Below are 22175 nucleotides of genomic sequence, written 5' to 3'. Positions count from 1 at the left end.
GTTATTTAGAGAAAAATATAGAAATGGATATAGCAAAAATTCCAGTTCATTGTATTGATGAAACTGAGGATGATAAAGAGATGATTACCATGAATGACCATAACCTAAGCAATATAACGAACCCAGAATTGTGTAACGGATTGCAGACATTACTGTCAGAATATAGTGACGTTTTTTCAAAAACACCAAAATATATGGGAAAAACCGATGTCATTGAACATGAGATTGATGTAGGGAATGCTAAACCGATAAAACAGAAACCTTACAGAGTGGCACAAAAAGAAAGAGAGATAATAGATGAGCAGATAAGGGAAATGGAACAATACGACATAATAAGGCAAAGTAACTCGCCCTGGGCAAGTCCCGTCGTATTAGTAAAGAAAAAGTCTGGAGAGACACGATTTTGCGTGGATTATCGCAAGTTAAACAATGTGACAGTAAAAAATTCATGGTCAGGATCTAATATTGAGGATATTTTGACTTACTTAGGAAACGCCAAATATTTCTCATCGTTAGACATGTATTCAGGTTATTGGCAAGTCAAAGTAAAAGAAGAGAGTAAGCCACTTACTGCCTTTACAGCGCCAGGTCACGGATTATGGGAATTTAATGTGATGCCTTTTGGATTGTGCAATGCCCCGGCAACATTTCAACAGTTAGGAGATGTAGTGTTTAGAGATTTAAAATGGAAGGAAGTTTTAATTTACATGGACGACATTATAATTTTTTCTAAAACGATAGATGAATATTTGGAAAAATTACGTAAAGTTTTCAATAGACTTCGAAGTGCAGGCTTAACACTAAAACCTAAAAAATGTGAATATTTAAAAGAAAAAATTAATATTCTTGGTCATACAATTTCGAAAGATGGAATTTTTCCTGATAAGTCGAAATTAGTTTCAATTGAAAATTTTCCAAAACCAAAGAATGTAAAGGGTGTACAAAGTTTTTTGGGACTTTGTAACTACTACCGGAAGTTTATAGAAAATTTTGCAAAAATTGCACGTCCTTTACATGATTTAACAAAGAAGCAAAATAAATTTGATTGGCAGGACATACATGACAAAGCATTTGAAACACTAAAACAAAAATTGATTAGTGAACCAGTTTTGGCACATTTTCAACCAAATAAAGGATGTGAATTGAGGGTAGATGCATGTAAAGATGGAATCGGAGCAATATTATTGCAGGAAGATCATGAAAATGCGTTACACCCAATTGCATATGCAAGTAGAAGCCTTAGTAAAGCTGAGAAAAATTATTCAATAACAGAACTTGAAGGGTTAGCAGCTATATGGGCGCTATCCTATTTTAGACATTTTATTTATGGAAAACCTATAAAAATAGTGACTGATCATCATGCGCTATGTTGGTTAAAAACCTTGAAAGAGACTACTGGACGTCTAGCGCGTTGGGCGTTGAAGTTATCTGAATTTGACTACACAGTACATCATAAATCAGGAATTGCTCACAGAGATGCAGACTGCGTAAGCAGATATCCTGTTTTGCCAGCAAATACGAAAGTACAAGAGATTGACGAAATACCAACCTTTTTATTGGATATGCGTAACATTGCAGAATTGCAAGCAAAAGATAAAAACATTTTGGAAATAATTCAGGCTATAAAACATCCTGAAGAAGCTACAATTGGTATACGTAAGCAAGCGAAAAATTTTAGACTTGAGTCAGAAGTTTTGTACCGTATAAACCCGCATGAAGTGGGCCGGACTAAACTTTTAGTGATACCGCAACAGTTAATAGGGAAAATTTTGTATTCCCACCACTCAGAACCGCTGAGTGGCCATTTGGGATTGTCAAAAACCCTAGCGAAGATAAAACAAAGATACTATTGGCAAGGGTTGCAAAAGGACGTGGAACGTTTTGTAAAAGGATGCCCGGATTGTCAGGCCAGGAAAGGCCAACAAAATCAAAAGCCTATTGGTCTGTTACATCCTATTCCAGTTGGCACCCCATTTGAAAAAGTTGGAATAGATTTGTTAGGTCCGTTTCGCAGAAGTAGCAGCGGCAAAACCATGATAGTAGTAGCGACAGATTACGCCACAAGGTGGGCGGAGACTGACGCATTACCGAGCGGCAAAGCCGGACCTGTAGCGAAATTTATACTGGAGAGAATTATTACAAAACACGGTGCACCCAAGGAATTGTTAAGCGATAGAGGGAAAGTTTTTCAATCAGAATTGGTTACGGAATTGCTAAAAAAGATGGGGACAACGAGTCAGTTTACTACTGCATATCATCCCGCAACTAATGGCTTAACGGAAAGATTTAATAAAACTTTAGCCAATATGTTATCTATGTATACTAATACTGATCAATCAAATTGGGATGAATATCTTCCACATGTGACTTTTGCGTACAATTCTGCAAAACAAGATAGTACTAAATTCTCACCATTCATGCTGGTGTACGGTCGTGAACCTATTTTACCAACAGAAGCAAACTTGTTGCCACCCTTAGAAAGTAGTAATAGCGACCAAATTAGAGACATTGGTTTAGCAGTCAGAAATTTGGCAGTTGAAAATATAAAACGGCGTCAAGACATAGATAAATTACGTTATGATTGTAAACACCGCCACGTTGAATTTGAAGTGGGGGACCAAGTAAAAGTTTTCACTCCTATCAGGAAAGTAGGAAAAAGTGAAAAATTACTGCTTAGATGGTTTGGTCCTTATTACATAAATCGGAAAATGTCTGATGTGGACTATGAGATACGAAAGGGCATTTCGCCAAAATCTAAGACTGAAGTGGTCCATGTAAGCAGAATTTTACATTACCATGACCCATGGACACCAGAAGGAACCCCGCAACAAAAATAATACAAGCATTTCGGTTAATAATTTATTTTCTTTGTTTTAAAAAAAATAAAAGTTCACTGTCTTTGCATTGCTGCCTATGGCTTCAACAGCCAAACGCGGCGCCACCGCTATTGAGGCGTCGTTGACGCCGCCTTCCTCCTCTGTTCTGTCTTCCTCTGGGGATGCTGGAACCCCAGGAGGAGCCTCCACCTCACCTGCCACCTCAGGAGGAGCCTCCACCTCACCTGCCACTTGAGGGGGAGCCTCCGCCTCGCTGGCCGCAGAGGGACCAGCTTCCACTCCTGGCCCCAGTTTGAGGCTGGCCGCACCCACGGTGCGTCGGGCCCGCTGGGCAGCCAAGAGGGCCATCAGACCGACACCGCGGCCCCGGCCCCGGCCCTTTTCGGTGGCGACTTCACTTCCAGGTTCCATCTGAAAGGGAAGATATTGTTAACATTGGATAGCGAAACAAAGAGAATTTTTCTTTGGAAGGAAAAATATATCGAAATGATGAATAAAAAAAAAGAAAAAAAAAAAAAAACCACTTATACTTACTTTCAAAAATGACACGATGCACTACAAAAATACTGTGAATGCACTAACAAAACACACACGAAAAAGGAAGGTAAAGTTTCGTGTGGGTCAGAGGACGAACTGTGGAGAATGTGATAAGAAAACCGTATAAATACAATTCAGATCCCTCTCCACCGGAAAGCCAGGATGCTGAAATTAGCAAAATGCTTCCAGACGATGAACTTGTCAAATGTTAAGGTTATCAGAGAAATGTTTTCCCAACAGCCAAATGGTGCACCATGCTTAAACCCATGGGATTCGCTGATTTGGCCAGTTCGGAATAATATCTTAATGAGACCAGACATTGTTCATTGCAGACCGATTAATGCATAAAATGCAAAAATGCAATTAAGCATAATGTTTAAAACAAAGTAACAATTATAATGTACGGCTCCACATATTGAGCTATGTACCTATTTTTACAGGGCCCAAGGATTTTATTCTGTTATCTGCGTCTGAATTTTTATTGCGCAAATTCTTAAAATTCAAGAACAGATATCAGTTTAATTTTCCCTATGTGATAAAAAATGGTTACATGTAATGGAAATAAAAACATTGAATATTGTTATTGTAATGTAGGTACCTACAAACGAATAAAGATAAATAATGATGTTGTCGGTGTAATAATCACCTTGACCATATAGTTGTTTATGCATTTGGTAAAGAAAGCAACTAATTCGCGAGCGATAAGACCAATTTGATTCATCGCTACGCGCAGTTATGAATAATGACTAATTACTAGATTCGTTTAAATAAACCCGAATGGGACAACAATTTACAGTGTCATTTTAGAAATTGGTCGTGAAGTAACAGTTGGGTGAAGTTGACCTATAATTTTCGCGAAAGTGCCAAAAATGGAATGGATCGTGAATTTCTTGTTTTATATTAGGTGTGTTACCGAAATAAACACCAAACTGTATTTATACAAATTGGCACTGTACCACTTGTGGGAACTGCAAGGAGAGTTTGATCAAGTGGTACCAATACAATTATTGGGGATTACAAAATCTCTACTTGGCCTGTGGACTCAAATCATTCACACGGAGTATACCATACTGCTACTTAGCGAGAAAGTACGTCAAGGGGGTACTCCGTTTTCGACATGTGATTGTGCAATTTGCATATCACCCCAACAACCTCAATATCGACCTGAGGATTTTTGGCGAGCATGGGAAAATGTATTTGTGCAAGGATGTCCTTGTGCTACATGTGTGTACGGGAGAACTCAATTTTTGAGTCAACCAGGTCATCCGCCATATCCGCATGCTTATGTGACGCATGATATGACATATCAGTTTCGGGTACCAGTAGTGCCCCAAACGCAAGAAAGGGATGGAATATCAGAAGTCAATTCTGCTGGCACATCTTTTGGAGGTGCATTTGGACCTCCTGAATCACACACAAGTCAGGTCGACCGCAATCCGGCACTAGGCCCGAATCCGGAAAACCTGGCGCAGGTGCAAGAAGGGGGGTCCATTAATCAGCAAGAAACTGAAGAAGTTCTTAGACACGCGGTAACACAGCCGTTTATCGCGCAATTGGAACCATTTGACAACATGGGGCCATATGCTACGTATCAGCAGCTATGAGATCTGCAATTTAATTTATGTTACCTCATTATTGTTTTGTATTTTAATGGCTATATATATATGCATATATTGATACAGACGTGATATACACAAGTGGATGATATATAAAAAAATATATATACAATAAAAAAAATTTGGAATGTATGATGTCATATTATCCCCAAATAGCGAGTATAATCTAGTCATGAAATTAATCAAATTATTTTTTTAGCGCCATGAACTAATAGGTGTGATAAAAATGTTTCGCTGAAGAGGCGAGTATTCCTGACACGACGCTCCGACAATCTTGTTGGTTGATAACGAGCTACTAACATAAAAGTTCGACGTTGTTTACATGACTAATTGTGATTACGCGGTGCATACACGGGATTCCTTGCTTTACAGCATTTGGAAAATTAATTTCACACGTTCCATTTTTTATTTTTTAATGGAAAATGGATCGTACATACTAACAAATAAATAAAGGTTACAAATGATGCTCAAATTAATTTTGTTATAAGACATAATATTGTATATTAAGCCTTAAGTAACACATACTAACCTTTTGTCTTATATTTCATGTAACACTGAGGGCTATGTAAGAAAGAGGCGAACTATGATGAGCCATTATTGTTGTTGGAACTCCCGATGGGCCTGTACATTAATACGAAGGTCGAAGCTAGCCGAATCATCGATTCATTGATCGACCCACACCACAAATATTTATGGAACAGTGATCACAATGGTGTTCAGTGATGTGAAATGCGAAGTTTGGCTCATAGGACTAAGCCTCTATTGAACTTTTCTCAGTGTTGCAATATTTTTTTTTTGTTCTGCCATTGCCGGAACCGAATATTAGGTTTCTTGTTGGAATAAGTACTAACTTATTATTAAGACATGATTGTAAACTTAACTGAGTACCATGAAATACTCACATATGTAAACCTACTAACCATTTATCATAATACCTTGGTATGTACACATGTACATTTTTGAATTTATGTTAACGATATGTTTTTTTTCTATTGTTTAAAGTTTTTATTATTGTTCATATAAAACTGGGGACCAGTTTTTCTGGGGCGGAGGCATATGTCACGAATGGAAAATCCGTTAATTGAAAAGATGGACTGATTAACTTAAAAAACATCGAGGATTGCGAAATATTAAGCGCACGAGGCAAGGTCGCATCACGTTGCACCGAGTGTGTCATCCACCGAGTGCACCGTATCGGTGATGAGTCACCACCACCTGCTTTGCAGAAATGTGAAAAACAAGCGACAATAACAAACTGCGTCAGCCGATCAATCGGGTATAAAATACGCCGATTTTAGCAGTATAGGATAAGTGTGAACCGATCAACGGTAGTGCGACCAGCTGACCCGAGAAGTCGAAATGTCGACTCTCCTCGGAAAAAGATCAAGTTAATTAGTCCGTTCTCCAAAGTTGTTCAAACGCGAAGTGACCAAGCCATTGTCAGGAAAAGCTAAGTCCTTAGCTATGACTATGTAAGTACAATTGTTAATTGTCAACTTTTTGTATGTTTACAACCGTATTGTGCATCCATTTGTGTATACCGTATTTAATAGATTTAAGTGTTATGCAAGGAAAGCTCAGTGTTTGATTCCATCCCTAAAACTGAGATCCCGGCGCGACGTTTATCGTCGTGAGTCAGTTTAATTGGTGAACCCAGAAGGGCTCATAAATTAAACGTGACAATATATCTATTTTCGTTGACGATTGGTCTGAGGTAAGTTGTGCTAAATCGAATTATTTTGATCCCAGAAAGCCGCTATTAAATTATTTACCATTACTTAAGTTTTTTGAAAGTTATTTGAAAAATACTATTTTAAAAAAATTACTTTGACCCCCTGTATTTCTGTTTCCCTTGACTTTTCGTCTGAGGTAAGTTGTGGTAAATCGGATTATTTTGACCCAATAAATACGCCATTAAATTATTTACCATTGCATATATCTCATATATATTTCCTAATAATGAAAAGGGCTATCGACCATTTGGTTTTTCTGACCGTGATATAATACAATTATATTGGTATCAGATATTTGTAGAATATGAGTACAAAAAGAAAATACTTAGTTTCACGTTCTACCTATTATTTACAGTACCTATACAAAAATTAACATAAAAATTAGTCCGTTTTTTTTTCGGCTTCGCCTCACGCTGCAATCATGTAAAAGCGGCAAAAGTACTTTTTTACGACGACTGCTGTGAGGTGGAGTGGAAGGACAACTCACATCATTTTCGTAGCTCGAACTTATTGTCACCGATAAATCACTTTGACGGAATGTGTTTATTTCAAACAGGTATGTCAAGCGTTGTTATGAAAACGCCGAAAAAGTTGGTGAGTAGATTGTTAGCAGAAAGCGAAAATGCTCTAGAGCAGAAAATGATTCATTTTCTGCTCGCGCGCGGCAAATAACTACTTTCTGCTGTTAAATGGAAGCGTACATGTGGTACTTTCAAAGTCAGTCGTCGAAAAACATAATTTCTGAAACAGCACTGTAATCAGAAAACAAGTTGAATTAACATTGTTAAAAATAGAATATGACGCCCATTAGACTAATAAAAGTGACGATGGAAACCAAAAACCAATACGTCGTATCTCAAATATAATTTTGCCATGTTGTAGAGGAAGAAGCAACATTTCATTGAACTTCGAATTGCTCAACTATGTCTAAATTCCGGTCTTCTCAAATAACCGAAATCATCATGGTGAGTCCCGAAAAATGAAAGATGACTCTAACAGTTTCAGCTTCGTGACTAAAAAATATGTACTTCTATTTGGGAGCGCCCATCAAAAGAAGGTCCTGTCATAAAACGACCCAAATCGTAAACTACACTTTTTTTAAATAAAGGTAACAGCTAAACTCAGGTATCAGTTTTGTTAGCTAGCTTTCTGCTTTCAGTTTGGGTGTTGTTTCGAAAGTTTGATAATCGCTTTTTGTTTTAGTTACTGTTTTTGTAGTGTTCATTTACGATAAAATACATATATTTGATTTTCTCTTTTTGCAATAATTATTTACTCTTTCACTTTATTAACGGCAGAAATCGTGGTTTCCATTGGCAAGCTTGTGCGAAGCTAGTGTATTTGAATCCTGTTCTATTTTATGTCACTAAATCAATATGCTAAAATAAGAAACAAAAATTCAAAACTTCCGGTTATACCTATCTGTATCCATTTCTGAGATATTTACCATTTTATGTAAAATAAAAATAAAATATACACTTGCAGTACCTAATCTAACTAATTAACTAAGCTAACCTGAATTTTAACCCGCTACCGAACTATTAGCATTAGTATTAAAAGTAAACAAATAAAAAAATACTATTTCGTACTAATTATATTATAAATAATTTTTAAACTTCTTCCATTTAAATTTAAACATAAATTAAATCCATTGGAAAACAACGAAGAATTATAAATTATATAATTTCACTCTAAAAATGTTGACTCTCTCTAGCTTCGAATCCGTAGCACTAACCAATCAACTTTTATACGTCAATAGAAAGCTTATTTCATTGGCTATTCATTGACTTACAAAAGTTTATACAAAGTGTTGCAAATAACCTAGTTATTGACGATTGTAAGAAAAGATGCACCAAAAAAGACATAAAAAAACGAGTCAAATTTGACGCTTCCTAGCGGCCGAACCGTTCAACCTGTTAACTATAACCTATAGCTGTTGTACCACATGTAGTGACATCTGTACTCAACTATATAAGCTAGAACGTTCAAATGGCGTCCCAAAATCTAGGAACAGCACCATTGATATCGCATCATTCGGTAAACAGCGATATAATTGGTGAGGTTTTGTTTATCAAAAAAAAATTCCTTCGTTACTAGATTGCTAACTCTTTAAAAAGTCGGCAACATCGCGGAGGTTCGCCCGCGATAAGTTATGTGCAGTCTGCGAGAGAATGGAAAGACTCGCACAACAGTTGATTTCTTTCTGGTTTAAAACCGTAATTAAATTTTAAGATTATTAGTTGTGGATTTGACTTTTCCACCAGTTTAATTAATACAGTCCACTTGGAGAAAGAACATGGTCCTTAAAGCCGAATAGCGATCAGACATAAGACGAAACGTTATTGAAAGATTAGAGACTTTGATTAGAGTGTCGTCAAGCCTCGGCGATAACCTTGAAGGGTGGAATTGAAAACTTGGAGACCTGGATTTCCAGAAGCGGCTGGTAAATTGACATGTGACGACGATCACCGTGGGTTACAGTAAGCAAACCAAAAGGGAAAATCTACCAGAAAGAACAGTAAGTCTTGAATTTGGCTCAATTTGATAACACTTACTTACATTAACTTGACTCGACGAAGGCTTATAAAAATAATTACATTCAAATTATAAAATCAAGACAAAATGAAGGACCTTAGAGACCATTTTAATCGTTTGCAATTAAAAAAAAAACTAGTTATTAAACAATCTTTAACTCGTTTTAAAGAGTGTGTTGAATTGTTTGATCTCGTCCAAGTTGATAATAGTGCTTTATTGCAATTAGATAGTCGTTTAGCACGCACTCAACCATTGTGTGATGAGTTTAGGGGACCACCAGGACGAAATATAATTGTTATTGACACCGATGATGAATTGGCATTATCAGCTGATAATATTAGTCAAGAAAAACCAGGAAGATATCAATTTTAAGATTTATTTTATGAAATAAGTGCGCGTGCTTCACTGATATTGTCAAATCATCATAAAATAGAGTCAATTGATAACATCTCCCGACCGAAATCACATAATTCCCAGCGACGTGTTACGGGGTTTTCAATAAAATTACCAAACATTATAAACAATTCATAAGTTGGAATTTCGAGACGCATTTTATTCAATAATTGATCAAAACTCATCAATGGATGAATTGCACAAGTTTTATTATTTAAAAGCACACCTTGATGTTAGAGTACATTAAAACTACAAAAGATAATTATAGTATTGCCTTAAACATGTTAAAAGACAGCTACGAAAATAATAGACTAATTATTTTTAATTTTGTCAATGGTTTATTTAAAGCGCCTTCGGTAGTCAAAGAATCACATACTGAATTGCGTAGCTTATTTGATTTATTTAATAAAAATGTTTAAGGTTTAAAAGCTTTAAATCAACCCACAGATCAGTGGTCAGTGTTACTTGTTTATTTAATGGTTACAAAACTTGACCACCCAGCTCGTTTTTGTTAAAGAGAAATGTGAGTTTTTAGAGAAACGTGAAACTGTGAGTACAAAAAGTAATAAAAATCAAAATGAAACAATAATAGAAATTTTAATTAAAAGTTCAAAAATCGTACTCATTACTAACAAATAGCAATAACAAATTTACTTGTTTTTACTGTAAATCAAGTCATTCAATATTTAGATGCAATTCATTTTTAAAATTTGATCCTAATAAAAGAAAGCACGAAGCGGTAAGGCTGAAACTGTATCTAAACTGTTTGAATCCAAAACATGCATTTGAAAATTGTAGAATATGTGCTGCAGCAAGAGAAATAAACGCAGGCCGAGCGGTTCGAGCAGACGAGAGAAGGGCGCACATAAACATTGCGAATAATCACGACCCGGTTGAAGATAGAAACAGTATTCAACGCAACGATGACCTTGGCCGCATTTGTTTTCGCGCTCCATGGAGCGAGCAGAGCTTTTTTGACGTAACGATGACGTAATTTGGGAAAACCATAATTTGACCAATTGTCAAATTACGTCATTGTGACGTCAAAAACGCTCTGCTCGCTCCATGGAGCGCGAAAACGAATGCGGCCCTTGTCTCGCCTCAAACTACGTTAATAAGTCGGGCTAATAAATATGCGCTGTTGTCTACTGCTTCTGTTTTCATCCTAAATAAAGGATTACAGTTTAAGGCGACTGTTTTACTAGATCAAGGCTCACAATCAAATTTCATTACTGGGAGCTTTTGTAATAAAATTGGTTTTCATAAAAAAGAACTTAATTATTCTGTTTCGGGTGTTGGAAGTAATACCTTTTTGCAAGGTAGATATAAAACTAGGTGTACATTAAAATCACGCATCGGGAGTTTCCAAACAGAAGCAAATTGTTTAGTTTACCGAAAATTACTGAAGCGATGCCGATAAGATAATTTGATTCAAGTTGCATTTCGATACCGGAGCATGTAAATCTAGCCGATCCTGACTTTAACATCAGTAAAGATATTGACATGTTATGTGGTGTAAGTATTTTTTATGACATTTTGCTAACCAATCAAATTAAATTGGGAAAATTGGGCACTTTAGCAAATTAGGCTGGCTAATAGGAGGTGACATTAATATTTCGATTTGAAGACCACAGGGGAAAAAGGCGCTTTGTCAAAAAAATCGATTTCGAGAAAAACCAGTTTAAAGGTTTTAATTCCTTACAGTCTTGTTTAAATTTTAACTAGATTTTTGAACTAGGGTAGAAATGACGACTCAGCATTTGTAGTAGCACCTATTAGGTAGATTTTAATGTAGCATGTAGCGTGGTTTACAAAAACAACATTCTTTCACCTGACGTCATAAAAAAAAATGGAAAAACGCGCCATGTCCATGCGCGACATTCTAAGAAGGCGCCATGTCATTAAGTGAACACTCAAGTAATGGTGTTTTCAGCAAAATACTTGCATGCTTGATCTATTAAAAAACAGGATTTTTTATTAATTTTTTTTTGTTTTTAAATAGAAAACTTACCCTGCATGATACTATAAACTAATTTCGAGTCAGAGAAGCTTCAGGTATTTTAATTTATTGAATGTGGAATATTGGAAAAATAATTCTGCGCCTCGGGCCCACAAAATTTTTTCAAATCTTGCAGATTTTTCCACTTAATGGGACTTATTGGTAAAAGCTCTAAAATTTTTAAATAAATTATGATTATACCATTGTAATATTATCAGTAGAAAACTTACGTACCATTGTATAAATAATCGGGCAGTTCAAATTCTCCGTCTCTGCACTTTTGAGTAGGTTTAAATTTTGGGTCTGTTACAGGGCTGGATTCCCACATCCCATTATATGTAGTCCTGTAGTAAATTAGGCGAGGATGCTCTTTAACTATTTTTAGTTCTCGAATCGGTCGAGTTGGAAAGGGGCATTTTCTTCTGTACCTCTCTTTAAAAAAGAACGTCCAGTCCTTAAAATTGCTTTGTTCAACTTCAACCACTTCAAAGGGCATTGGTTTAACTCTAGCTGATTTGAATACTTCAATCCAATCTTCCGGTACTTCAGCTCGGCTCTTTTGATTAATCAAACCAAAGTCTTTGTCGCACTCCAAATAGAAATGCCCTCTTATTGGAAAAGTAAGTTTTATCGATTGTAGCCTCTTTTCAACGTGGACTATATAGTGAAGAATTCGGAACACAGTATAGTTCTTATTTTGCCCCCCGCACGAGTCGCAAAATATTTCTAAATGTTGAACTTCTTCGTTGAGATAGTTGAATACAAAGTGATGAAGCAAGGAACTGACCGGATCAGTTCCCTTATTTCCAACAGTTTCTGGAAATGTATAAAATATTGCTTGAGAAGTCGAAAGTACATGAATATTTAGCGAATATAGAGATAGCTGTCTTTTGTAATAGACGTCATTGGTCGTTATATTGGGAAGTGGAAGGTTTTTGGAGAAATCCAAGCAAATTGCTTCAGTAGATAAAACTCGTTGACTACTTATTTTGGCTTCTCTCTTCCTCTTGTAAAATTGGTCAGCCTTTAATTTATGCAGCTTAATTTCTATTTTCAAATTTCTGATATTCCTCTCTACTTGTCTAAACTGTAAAGATTCAGTCATTCCTCTAGTTGTTAAATTGAATCTTTCAGATTCAAGACCCTTCATTTTCGCGATGTTTATGTCGTATTGACTACAAGTGTCCGATCTAGGAAATGCGAATCCTATATTAAATTCTGTAGAGAATATCGTGAAATTGAGCAAGTTGTTCCGCTTTTCGGGGCCTTCTCTGTTTTATTGGCAAAACTGACATTAGGCCGCATAGATAAAGATTTTGTTCATTAACTGATTTCAATTCATTAAACTTTCGAATAATTTCTTTTTGTGTTGTTACAGGAACAGCCTGGAAACATTTATATCGACCACAAAGACAGTCCTCGCCAATCTCATGGCTGCTTAAATTGAATGTTTTCATCACATCAGTTAGTTTCCCGTATTTTTTCCTTTTTTTAATTTTTCTCTCGATTTTTCTATTAGACACGTCACTCTCACTATTTTCCGAACTCGACATACTTACTTAACTAGGCAAGTATACTACTAAACTTATTAACTTTTTGTTGTCTTAAAGATCTCACGTTTTCACCGAATTAAACAACCAACATAACCCCTCAAAAACAACGACTAAAATGGCGAAATTATCCTAGACCTAGAATAAAAAACCAAACATGTCTGTGCAACTCAGTGGCACTGCTGACAAAGCGCCTTATTCGCCAGTGTCGCATGGACATGGCGCCTTTTTTCTCTGTACCCAAATATTTGAATGATAAATATCTCCAGACTTAGCGCGTTTATTGCAAGTTCGGTAATAGGGAATGAAAGTTTGCGAAATGCTCTAATAGATGGCACCATTATCTCAATTCCTTCAAAAATTGACAAAGCGCCTTTTTCGCCTGTGGTCTTCATTTGTAAAAGTGAAGTGCTTATCACGTGACAATGAAAATCTTACCAAAGTTTGGGCAATCGAAGAATGTGATGTAAAGAATGTGGTTGATAATTTTGCTGAATCCCATTTTTAAAATAATTACTACAGAAATTCTCAAGGACGGTTGGTAGTTAGAATTCCTTTTAAACATAATGCTCAACTATGTAATTCAAAAGGTATGGCCTTAAAAAGATATTATTCTTTAGAAAATCGTCTTTCAAAATTTTCTAAGTTAAGAAATGAGTACAATAGCTTTATGGAGGAGTATGAAAGATTAGGTCATATGACTTTTTTGAGTGCAAATTTAGATGAATTAGGTGATGGTAGCTGTGGTAATGCTTATTCTGTGAGCCACCACGCAGTAATTGGTGAAGATAGTTTAACAACCCGTTTAAGAGTAGTTTTTAACGGATCTGGTATCACTGATAATAATTTGTCATTAAATGACACTCAAGTGGTAGGACCCACCATTCACAAATATGTCTTAAACGCAGACATATCAAAAATGTACAGACAAGTTTTGATTAATAAGTCTGATAGAAAATATCAAAGAATATTTTGGCGTAGCGACCCCACAGATGTTCTTAAGTGTTACGAACTGAATGTGATCACCTATGGATTGGCATCCTCTCCATTCTTAGCCATTAGGTGTCTCTACCAACTCACATTAGAAGATACCCGCTCTTTAGCAAGCAACGAAATACAAAACTGTTGTTACATAGATGATATGTTAACTGAATCACATTCAAAGGAGGAATTGTTAAAGATTCAAAACGAGGTCAGTGAGATTTTGTCTAATTCAGGATTTGATTTACAAAAGTATCTTTCAAATCGATCAGAATTATTAGAGAATTTTAATATAAACAGAGATTTAGAGGCCAGTATTTTAGTGCTTGGTGAAGCTGAAAATAACAAGACTTTAGGCATTTAGTGGAAACCTCAAAGTGATAAAATTCAGTACAACATTAGGAAATTTAGTTTATTTGAATCTGTGACAAAACGATTGAGTTTGTCAATAACTAGCCAGATTTTAGATATTTTAGGTCTTTTAGGGCCAATAAGAATTTGAGCTAAAATTATTTTGCAGTTGCTATGAAAAGAAAGTCTTGGGATGTCAGAATCATTACTAGAAAAATGGATTTTATTTACAATATAAGACATTGTTCATCCTAATAAATTGCAGATTCCACGGCAAGTTTTTTTTATTTCAATTCTCGATATGTAGAAGTACATGCTTTCGCCGATGCTTCAGAAAGGGCATATGGAACATGCATCTACATTCGGAGCAAAATAGATAATGAAGAGTATTCAGGCAAGTTATTAACTGCTAAAAGTAAAGTAGCACCACTTCGTTCAGTCACTCTGCTGAACTGCTCAGTGTGGTTTTGGCATGCAAATTGAGGCAAAAAGTAAAACGATCAGTAAATGTTGATTTTAATAAATGTTTTTTTTTTGAGTGATTCCATGATCACGTTGTGTTGGATAAAAGATTTACCTGAGAAACGGAAAACATTTGTGTCCAATAGAGTGTCTTTTATCCAGGAAAACTGTAACATCGATGAATGGTTTCATGTTAAATCACAAGACAATCCAGCAGATCATATTTCAAGGGGCTTATCTGCAGAAGAGTCGTCTAAAAGGTATTTTGTGGTTTGAGGAACCTTCTTGGTTGAAATCTGATGTTTCAAAATGGCCTGTAAATTTAAAAGATTCCGGAAACCTTAAAACCATTCCTGAAGAACGAGTACATATGCATTTTGCAGTAAACGTATCTGATCTAGACTTATTTTCAAAATTTTCTAGTTTAACCAAATTAAAAAGAGTGGTAGCTTTATGCAAAAGATTTATTTTCAATTTACAACATCCAAATGAAAAATTAGTAGCTGCAGCACAACAAATAAACGTCTCAAATAATAGTCACATTTTATCCTTAAACCCGTTTCTTGATCAAGAAGGCATACTCCGAGTGGGTGGTAGACTTACTAAGTAAAATTTGCCCTTTTCAAGAAAACATGCTATTATTTTACACAATAAGAATAAATTGACCAAGTTAATAATGTGAAAGTAATGTAGACACGATTTATTAGCATTTGTGGACTTTTTTGTTTATTGTATTAAAAAAGGATGCACTCAGGCACATTTACAAGCAAACCAAAAGTTTTCAACAACCAAGCCGCTAAAACCTAATAATAAAAGTCAACGGTCAAAAACAAAAACGCGGAAAATCAGATGTCATTGTCTTGTCAAACGTCAAACGTAAACGTCAACTTAGTACCTAGGTACTTAATGTGTAATCTACCAAAAGAGAGGGGAACTCAACACTAACCGTTTGCTCATACTAGTTATGATTACGCTGGATATTTTTTGCTTAAGGATCGTAAGAGCAGGGAACTTAAGCTTGTCAAAGCATATGTGTGTGTTTTCATTTGCTTGGCTATCAAGACGATACATCTATAACTTATTACTAGTTTGGATAGTGAGGCATTCATTGCTGCGCTTAAGTGATTTATCTCTCGTCGTGGAAAACCCCAGAGCATGTATTCGGATAACGGAACTACATTTTTGGGTGCCAATAATGAATTTAGCACTTTTTGAAAATAAAATTCTCCTAAATTTCAAAATTATTTGGCTAATGAGGTTGTCAGTTGGCATTTTATTCCTCCTCGTGCCCCTAATTTTGGTGGTCTGTGGGAGGCGGGGGTTAAAAGCTTCAAATTTCATTTCAAGCATGTTATTAGAACTATACATTTAGACTATGAAAATTTTATGACAATAGTGACACAAATTGAGGCCATTTTAAATTCGAGACCGATCAGTCCGCTATCATCTGATCCCGAAGATATGCAGCTATTAATTCCTGGGAATTTTTTGGTTGGACGACCACTAACGTCGATACCTGAACCTGATTACTGTGGCATAAGGGACAATCGGATGAGCCAGTATATCGGATATGCAAAGCTTTAAGATTATTAGTTGTGGGTTTGACTTTTCCACCAGTTAAATTAATAGAGTTCACTTGAAGAAGGAACATACATAAACAAAAACAAAACTACACTACTATGAACTCAAGTTGAGATATTTTTAGAAAGCTTATTAAACTCTATACGTATAAAACTCTACCAAAATTAGTGCAATTAAACGAGTTGTTGAGGCTTAAACTAAAGGATACACCGACAAAAGTGGTCAATGTTGACGGCCTTTGGGGGCCAAACGATACTACTTAAGTAATCAACTTTTATACGTTAATGGAAAGCTTATTTCACATGACTTACCATTGTCGCTTTTCCTCCAAATAACGAGGCATTATCATTTTTGATATCCGACGTTTCGTTTTCTAGTTACCATCATCAACTTTAATTTTTACGGCCATATTGAATTTTGGCATATTGTATTAGAGCCTAGTTTTCTGATTACGATGATGTACCATAAGTTATGGTCCAGTTTTGATCATTAAAGTTAGGGTTAGTAAATGTTTGAAAATGTCTGGCAAATGCGTTAGCTTTGTCTTGGTCTGTGTATTGTTCGGTGCCATTTTCGATTATTGTCCCTAGCGGATTTGTTTTCTAGTACCGTGATAGTTTTTTAATTTTCTGCCAGTATGTTTTTCTACTCCTTCGGAAAGATTCGGGTTGGTTTTTTATTCGATTATAATGAAATCTTGGGGCTAATGTAGGCACATTGTAAAATTAGGATTGTACAGGGTGTCGCAGACAAATGTGGCATGGAAAAGTGGTCTGTTTTTTAAGAGGTACACTCTATATTTTATTTAATTCTTGGATAGAAGTATTGATTATAAAAAAGGGTTGTTAAATGAATGACATAATGTAGCATGCCCCGTTTTCGACAAAATTGCGACTAAAAATAAATGAAAATTTTTACATTCGAAAATGTATGGCAATAAACTACGAGTAAATAAATGAATAGTTAAAATCTTAACTTTTCATGAACTATGTAAAAATGCTTATTGTAATTTTGTTTGCGTCAAAAAACTTTTTGGATATGTTTCATCTAGGTAGTTTTAAGAAAAATTGTAGGGGAAATCTACTTTAAATAAAGAGTCTAAGGGCATTATAAAAAATAACGCCCTAGACATTATTTCGTAGATAATTGATCTTAATAGGTGTCATTATTGATGAATCCATAGCCCTGTCGGATATTAAATAATAAAAATTGCAAATAAGTTATCAAGTCTATTTCCAAGGTTTTGACTAACATTTCTTTATTGATACCCTTTAAAATCTACCTTTAAAACCAAAAATTAAGGGTTTTAGTCAAGTTTCATGATTGTTGTCACTGAGATTTACATTTCCACATAAAAAAGTAGTTTTTCAGCTTTGTAATTGCCTTCAAAATGTTGAAAATGGCTCAGAAATCTGTAATTGGTCTATCATCTATTAATGTTCCAGATTTCGGCTATCATTTTCTTGTTGGTAGTTAGTATAGTTTAAAATGTATCTTAAAAGCCAAAAATTAAGCCTTTTAGTCGAGTTTCATGATTGTTGTTTTTGATTTTTACATTTCCAGGTAAAAATGGTTTTGAAGCTTTGAAATTGCCTATAAAATGTTGATAATTGGCTCAAAGGCTTCTATGTTTTTGAATAAAAATTTATATATTGTATTATAGCCAACTTTTACAATTACCACATTCAAAAAAAGAAACCGGAAAGTACAGGTGTGAGTTGTGTGGGCTTTTAGCCTCCATAAAATGTTAAGTTATATGTATGTACTGGCAAAAGTTCACCTAGCAAGTTTTATATTGCATACCTAACCCTTTAATTAGGAATACCCAATGTTTATACTTAAGTCATGTAGTGCAAGTAAGTCAAGCAACTATTTTTATACAAAATTGTTAGAAATAAAATGCTCGAGTTCAGTTCTATATTATTAAGCTCACTTTGTAACTCGTCTGAAATAAATCTGGTTTTTAAAAACCATTATATTTAGTTTGTAAATTTAACTAGCAAAAATAAATGCAATGTTTTATTGCTCTATTTTACCCTGGTATACTTTGCTAAACCGAAATGACACCTGGTTTTAGTATTGAAAGCAGATAAGGTTTCTAGTCTAACCAAAAGCGACTTTTATGACTTTCTATCCTAATAAATTGTTAGGCGCCCTTTGAAGACATCCCAGACAATGTTTTGTCTTGCAGAACTTGGACTGCAAATACAAGGTGGCCAAATGAAATAATATCGCTTCACAGTCAAAAATGTAATGTGATAAACTCAAAATGATAAGTCAACATGGGCAGCACATATTAAAGGGGGGTATATTAAAGATGAAGTTTTCAATCTTTCTTTAACAACAAAGGAAAATTGTAAGGAAAGAGTGAGAAACGCGTTTCGTGGTTTAAGCCCAAAGGCAAGAAGAGCAGCAACCCATGAGCAGCTGATCCTAAGGTGCGAAAAGTGTCACGAAGCTGAAGGTCGAAATTTCGAACATTTGTTAAATTAATTGTTAGTGTAAGTACAAAAATATGTTGAGCGTTGTTTTTTTTTTAAAGGGCGCATTAAATCGTAATCCATACTAATCTGAATAGGGACACCTGTTTGTGGTTAATGACTAGTTGTCGTTTCTATAACTACAACGTGTTCTGATAGATATTTGTAAAATTCAACACTGGATCTAACTTATTGCAGGTCATGTATTTGGACTCCTTCGGAAAGATTCGGGTTGGTTTTTTATTCGATTATAATCAAATCTTGGGGCTAATGTAGGCACATTGTAAAATTAGTCAGGACTGTACATACAGGGTGTCGCAGACAAATGTGGCGTGGTAAAGTGGTCTGTTTTTTTAAGAGGTACACTCTATATTTTAATTAATTCTTGGATAGTAGTATTGATTATAAAAAAGATTTGTTAATTGAATGACATAATGTAGCGTGCCCCGTTTTCGACAAAATAGCGACTAAAAATAAATGAAAATTTTTACATTCGAAAAAAATGTATAGCAATAAACTAAATAAATGAATAGTTAATATCTTAACTTTTCATGAACTATGTAAAAATGCTTATTGTAATTTTGTATCTAGGTAGTTTTAAAAAAAATTGTAGGGGAAATCTACTTTAAATAAAGAGTCTAAGGGCATTATGAAAAATAACGCCCTAGACATTATTTCGTAGATAATTGATCTTAATAGGTGTCATTATTGATGAAACCCTGTCTGATATTAAATAATAAAAATTGCACACAAGTTATCAAGTCTATTTCCAAGGTTTTGACTAACATTTCTTTATTGATACCCTTTAAAATCTACCTTTAAAGCCAATAATTAGGGGTTTTAGTCAAGTTTCATGATTATTGTCACTGATTTTTACAATCCCACATAAAAAAGTAGTTTTGCCGCGTCGTAATTGCCTTAAAAATGTTGAAAATTACTCAGAAATTTGGTATTATATCCAACTTTTACAATTCCCACATTTAAAAAAAGAAACCGGAGAGTACAGGTGTGAGTTGTGTGGGCTTTTAGCCTCCATAAAATGTTAAGTTATATGTATGTACTGGCAAAAGTTCACCTAGCAAGTTTTATATTGCATACCTAACCCTTTAATTAAGAATACCCAATGTTTATACTTAAGTCATGTAATGTGTAGTCAGCAACTATTTTTATACAAAATTGTTAGAAATAGAATGCTCGAGTTCAGTTCTATATTATTAAGCTCACTTTGTAACTCGTCTGAAATAAATCTGGTTTTTAAAAACCATTATTTTGTTTGCCACTAAAGCATTTTTAGGAGCATATAAAAATGTTATTACACGCCAGCCGGCAAAGACATTTTTCGGACAATTTTGCCCCAATTACCTGGCAAAACTTTACAACCCACCCATTTACAACCCTGTCTAGTCTAGTTTACGCTCTAGGGAACTCACGTTGAAAAAGAAAACATTAAGTCAAAGGAGTCAAAGCGGCCGAAACGTGCAATCCATGACCGTTTTGATTGAATTTCGTCTCTAGCTTTTACGTTTTGGTTTTTTTGTTTTGTTTGTTGTTTTAGCCATCATCAGAGCGAATTTTGTTCTTATTAATGCAACTTTTGTTTTTAAAAAACTTGTATTTAATAAAAACGAACGAAATTACATTTGAACGTTAACCAAGCGAGATATCTTAATGACTAATTACATGCACAAATGCTGCTGTATAAATAGGAAAATAAATGCTGACTTAGCAAAGCTAGTCTGAGGATGTCTATTTAGTACTAGTTCTCTCTCTAGAAATGGCCATATAACTCATCCCTCACTAAGACTGAGAAAATCGGGGTACATTTTCGAGGGTTTATAGTTGTATGTCCACTTTTACATCTACGTCTTACGTCTTTATTTTTCCTATAGTAAAAGTAAATTACAATACCAATAATGATAAAAATAATAACTAATATTAATATAATTGATACGCTAGAGCTAACAACATCGAATTGAAACAACATTCGAAAAAAAACATGATAAAAACAGACCACTCGCCCGTCAGGGGAGTTTTTGCAAACACTTCCTTAATACGACCTTGTGTGTCACCTGTCAAATTATTTGTTGACCTGTCACTGTCACTTTGACAGCACCCAATTAAGTTTGTACATATCCAAAATACTGTTTTTTTTTTTTTTTGCATTTTTACTTTAAGTTAGGTTATTCAGAAGAATGATGGTAGGGTTTTAATAAATAAATAAATAGTACAAAAATGTAAAACCATCTCACCTCTCAATAAAAAAGTCAAAAAAGTTCCTATGAACATAAGTCACAAAACTTGACAACAAAACAACTAAAAAAGTTGGCATTGGTGCGCACTTAATTTAGAACACCCTGTATACAGGGTGATTCAGGTTTTAATACACAAATTTTAACCACGTATTCTACGTCCAAAAATAATCCCAGTTTGTCCTATAAACTATATCCCGGAAATGCGTCTTTTAGGAATTACAGGGTGTTGAAGAAAGTTAATTTTTTTTTTCAAAACTCTTATACATATTTTAATAAAACTTTGTGGTTTTCATAAACAAAAAAAACCGATTATTCGCCAATTAAAAATTTGTTTTATCTTCACCAGTGGCGCGAGTATTAATAAGTCATCTGATAATTTTTAAGAAAAAAAGTACGCCACTGCTTGTTATAAAAATAACATTGATTTTTCCATTTTCTGTTGAATGTATAATTTTGAAGAAAAAAGGTTTCTTGGAAATATTTTTTCCGACGCGCCGATTTCGAGTAATCGAATTGCGAACTTATCGAGGCAATAAACTAATTGTAAGCAACAAAGAACTAAACATTTGATAAAAAATTATAATAATTGATCCAAAAAAACTTCAACATCCTCTATTTCCCGAAAGTCGCATTTCTTGTGTATTAAAACCTGAATCACCCTGTATATAACTCACGCATACCCAAAACAACACCTCACCACCTCCACCAACCCCCCACCTCTCTAAATCTTCTTCAAAGAGTGGACCAATGCACAAGTTTCAGTTTCAGTCAGTCAACGGTCGGAGTCGGACGCTACGTTATTTTCGGGTGACTGTATTTTTTTTGTTTTTTCTCTTTGGAAAAATTAATATGGATTGGACTCAGAGTA

At 34.9% G+C, this 22175-nt stretch overlaps 3 protein-coding genes across 3 annotated transcripts in view; 2 read left to right on the top strand and 1 right to left on the bottom strand.

Moving 5' to 3' along the window:
- LOC145738281 (uncharacterized) overlaps window positions 1–6295 on the top strand; it is a 59929-nt gene extending 53634 nt beyond the window's left edge. Inside the window, exon 2 of the mRNA XM_081993103.1 lies at window positions 6176–6295. The gene's annotated coding sequence lies outside the window, so the exon portion shown is untranslated. The remainder of the gene's footprint in view (window positions 1–6175) is intronic.
- Window positions 6296–11876: 5581 nt separating this feature from the next.
- LOC145738128 (uncharacterized) lies at window positions 11877–13203 on the bottom strand. Its single transcript, XM_081992992.1, has 2 exons — window positions 12998–13203; window positions 11877–12921 (listed from the first exon to the last, which is right to left on the bottom strand). Exons 1-2 carry the CDS (start codon window positions 13201–13203, stop codon window positions 11877–11879), a joined length of 1251 nt encoding a protein of 416 aa, XP_081849118.1.
- A 667-nt stretch (window positions 13204–13870) lies between these two features.
- Window positions 13871–14545, top strand: LOC145738127 (uncharacterized). The gene has a single exon (XM_081992991.1). The coding sequence runs from the start codon at window positions 13871–13873 to the stop codon at window positions 14543–14545; it is 675 nt and encodes a 224-aa protein (XP_081849117.1).
- Window positions 14546–22175: the final 7630 nt, after the last annotated feature.

This window comes from Ips typographus, linkage group LG15, assembly GCF_016097725.1.
Source record: "Ips typographus isolate SLU linkage group LG15, UJ_Ityp_2.0, whole genome shotgun sequence".
NCBI classification, from domain to species: Eukaryota; Metazoa; Arthropoda; class Insecta; order Coleoptera; family Curculionidae; genus Ips; species Ips typographus.
Note: the sequence above shows the minus strand (reverse complement) of the source record. Positions and strands in the feature narration are given on the sequence as shown.